General features: G+C 49.7%; 1 protein-coding gene across 1 annotated transcript; it reads left to right on the plus strand.

Moving 5' to 3' along the window:
- Window positions 1-2,494: 2,494 nt before the first annotated feature.
- Window positions 2,495-3,063, plus strand: VHLL (VHL like; the record flags this gene model as incomplete). The annotated part of the gene is given in 2 exon segments (XM_026450885.1): window positions 2,495-3,028; window positions 3,030-3,063. Coding segments are annotated over 2 exon segments (568 nt in total), but the record flags the coding sequence as incomplete, so codon positions are not given.
- Between the last annotated feature and the right edge of the window lie 958 nt (window positions 3,064-4,021).

Raw genomic sequence — 4,021 nt, forward strand, 5'->3', positions numbered from 1 at the left:
AGAGCTTTCAGTGAGCCGAGATCACGCCACTGCACTCCAGCCTGGGCAACAGAGTGAGACTCTGTCTCAAAAAAAAAAAAAAGGCACCATTCAAAGATGGACATGACAGTGTAACAAACCAATTAGGGAAGGGTAGGTATACGTAAAATAGGTGAAGGGTAGGGATCAATCAGAAGAACGTGCAACAAACGGGAAGAGGGGTTCTCAATTCCACCCATGCATTTATCCAGGACTTGTAGCTTGGCTTTCAACTGTTTTCTGCTTGAAGGTGGAGTTTCACTGGGAACCTGCCCCCGTCTGCCTAGGATTTGTCTGCCTCCTGTTGCTATCCTCACTTTTTTGCCAGGCTGGAGTGCAGTGGTGCAGTAGGAGGATCGAGGGATCCTCTCATTTCAGCCTCCGGAGTAGCTGGGACCACAGGCATGCACCACCAGGCCCGGCTAATTTTTGTATTATTTTGTAGATATGGGGTCAGGCTATGTTGCCCAAGCTGGTCCTGAACTCCTGGACTCAAGACATCCTCCCACCTCAGCCTCCCAAAGTGCCGGGATTACAGGCATGAGACACCACACTGAGCCGTTTGGTACCTTTTGAATTTTGTACCATGTTCATTTATTAGTCAAAATAAGATTAAAGTAGGCCAGGTGCAGTGGCTCGTGCCTGTAATCCCAGCACTTTGGGAGGCCAAGGCGAGCAGATCACTTGAGGTCAGGAGTTCAAGACCAGCCTGGCTAACATGGTGAAACCTCATCTCTACTTTAAAAATACAAAACTTAGCTGAGCATGGCAGTGGGCAACTGTAGTCCCAGCTACTTGGGAGGCTGAGGCAGGAGAATTGCTTGAATCTGGGAGGCAGAGGTTGCAGTGAGCTGAGATTGCACCACTGCACTCCAGCCTGAGAAAACAGTGCAAGACTCCGTCTCAATAAATTAAAAAAAAGAAAAAAAAAAGTGCATCCCACCAGATGTCACCTCCCTCTTTTGACAAATACTTGTATTGCCCCCATATCCTATTTTCTCATATCCTATCTTTTCTCCACGATAAAATTGTGAACTCTTCCTGGACCAGAACCTGAATAATGAAGTGTTCAATAAATATTACATTTTTTTGTTTGTTTGTATTTTGTTTGTTTGTTTTTCCGAGATGGGGTGTAGATCTGTCACCCAGGCTGGAGTGCAATGGCATGGTCTCGGCTCACTGCAACCTCCACCTCCCAGGTTGAAGCGATTCCCCTGCCTCAGCTTCCCGAGTATCTGGGACTACAGGCACACACCACCTCACCCAGCTAAGTTTTGTATTTTTAGTAGAGATGGGGTTTCACCATGTTGGCCAGGATGGTCTCGATCTCCTGACCTCGTGATCTTCCTGCCTCAGCCTCCCAAAGTGCTTTTGTGAGACGCGGTTTTTTTTCACTGCGTTTTTTTTTTGAGCTGAGTTTCACTCTTGTTGCCTAGGCTGGAGTGCAATAGCACAATCTCAGCTCACTGCAACCTCCAACTCCTGGGTTCAAGCAATTCTCCTGCCTCAGCCTCCCTAGTAGCTGGGATTACAGGCACCTGCCACCACGTCTGGCTAATTGTTTGTTTGTTTGTTTGTTTATAAGATGGGGTCTCACTCTGTCACCCAGGCTGGAGTGCAGTGGCGTGATCTTGGCTCACTGCAACCTCTGCCTCCCAGGTTCAAGCAATTCTCCTGCCTCAACCTCCCAAGTGCCTGGGATTACAGGCATACGCCACCATGCCTGGCTAATTTTTTTGTATTTTTAGTGGAGACGGGGTTTCACCATGTTGGCCAGGCTGGTCTTGAACCCCGACCTCAGGTGATCCACCTGCCTTGGCCTCCCAAAGTGTTGGGATTACAGGTGTGAGCCACTGCACCCAGCCATGAAGTGTCCAATAAACACTAGATTGACATAAAGAACCCTCAGGTGTGCTATCTTATGGAATACCCTCAAATTCCTCTTTGGATCTTCCTATCACAGTTGTATTATTGGGATCCCATTTGGATCTCTCCCACTATAGGTAGCTCTTCAGTGGGACGGGCTAGGTAGGAGAGGCTGGGAGTAAGTCTGTCTGATCTAGTAGGATGTCTTGCTTACCACCCAGGTAGGAGGTTATGTACTCCCAGCCTGCCGAAATCCAGGTGAAGGGAAGTAGTTTCTTTTTTTTTTTTTTGAGACAGAGTCTCGTCTGTCCCGGGGCTGGAGTGCAGTGGCCGGATCTCAGCTCACTGCAAGCTCCGCCTCCCGGGTTTACGCCATTCTCCTGCCTCAGCCTCTGGAGTAGCTGGGACTTCAGGCGCCTGCCACCTCGCCCGGCTAGTTTTTTTTTTTTTTTTTGTATTTTTTAGTAGAGACGGGGTTTCACAGTGTTAGCCAGGATGGTCTCGATCTCCTGACCTCGTGATCCGCCCATCTCGGCCTCCCAAAATGCTGGGATTACAGGCTTGAGCCACCGCGCCCGGCAGTAGTTTCTTTAAGAACTGGTATGGGCAGGCCCGAGTTGTCAAGGCTTCGGAGGCAAGGCGCTGGAGAGCGGGGAACGGGGTGGAGTTAGAGGCCAAGGCGGGCACCCAAGAGGCAGGCCCAGAAGAGTACTGCCAGGAAGAGTCTGGCACCGAGGAGCAGATGGCGGCTGGAGCAGCATGGCCTGTGCTGCGCTCCATAAACTCGCCTGAGCTCTCCCTGGTCATTTGCAACCGCAGCCCACGCATCGTGCTGCCTGTGTGGCTCAACTGCTATGAAGAGCTGCTGCCTGGCAGGGACTTCTGCATCCACAATTTCCAAAGCCACCCATGGCTCTTCAGAGATGCAAGGACACACAATAAACTTATGGTTAACCAAACTGAACTGTTTACGCCATGTTCCAATGTTGATGGACAGCCTGTTTTTGCCAACATCACACTGCCAGCATATACCCTAAAAGAGCGATGCCTCCAGGTTTTCCGAAGCCTAGTCAAGCCGGAGAATTACATGAGACTGGACATCATCAGATCACTCTGTGACGATCTGGAAGACCAGCCAAATGTACTTGAAAGACCTGGAGCCGCTGATGCAGGAGCACAGTGAAAACCTGTGGATGGCTGGGCATGGTGGCTCACTCCTGTAATCCCAGCACTTTGGGAGACCGCAGCCGGCAGATCACTTGAGGTCAGGAGTTTGAGACCAGCCTGGCCAACATAGTGAAACCTGTCTCTACTTTAAAAATACAAAACTTAGCTGGGCATGGTGGCACATGTCTGTAATCCCAGCTACTCGGGAGGCTGAGGCAGGAGAATTGCTTGAACCCGGGAGGTGGAGGTTGCAGTTAGCTGAGATTGTCACTGCACTCCAGCCCAGGCAACAGATTGAGACTCCATCTCAAAATAAATAAATAAATAAAAAGAGAGAGAGGGGAAAAAAAAAGAAAATTAATGGATGGAAGAGGAGACTGGAGATTTTTTTTTTCTTTTTTTTGAGATAGAGTCTTAGTCACCCCGGCTGGAGTGCAGTGGCGCGATCTTGGCTCACTGCAAGCTCCACCTCCGGGGATCACGGCCATTCTCCTGCCTCAGTCTCCAGAGTAGCTGGGACTACAGGCGCACGCCACCATGCCCGGCTAATTTTTTTAAATTTATTTTTTGTATTTTTAGTAGAGACGGGGTTTCACCATGTTAGCCAGGATGGTCTCCATCTCCTGACCTCGTGATCCACCCGCCTCGGCCTCCCAAAGTGCTGGGATTACAGATATGAGCCACTGTGCCCGGCCTGAAGATTTTTTTTTTTTTTTTTTTTTTGAGACAAGAGTCTCACTCTGTCACCTAGACTGGAATGCAATGGCGCAATCTCAGCTCACTGCAACCTCCACCTCCCGGGTTCAAGCCATGCCTGGCTAATTGTGTGTGTGTGTGTTCAGTTCCATAGCAGTCTGGCCAACATGGTGAAACCCCATCTCTACTAAAAATACAAAAATTAGCCAGGCATGGTGGTGCATGTCTGTAGTCCCAGATACTCGGGAGGCTGAGGCAGGAGAATGGCATGAAC

Source organism: Piliocolobus tephrosceles, unplaced genomic scaffold (assembly GCF_002776525.5).
Source record: "Piliocolobus tephrosceles isolate RC106 unplaced genomic scaffold, ASM277652v3 unscaffolded_25848, whole genome shotgun sequence".
Lineage (NCBI taxonomy): Eukaryota > Metazoa > Chordata > Mammalia > Primates > Cercopithecidae > Piliocolobus > Piliocolobus tephrosceles.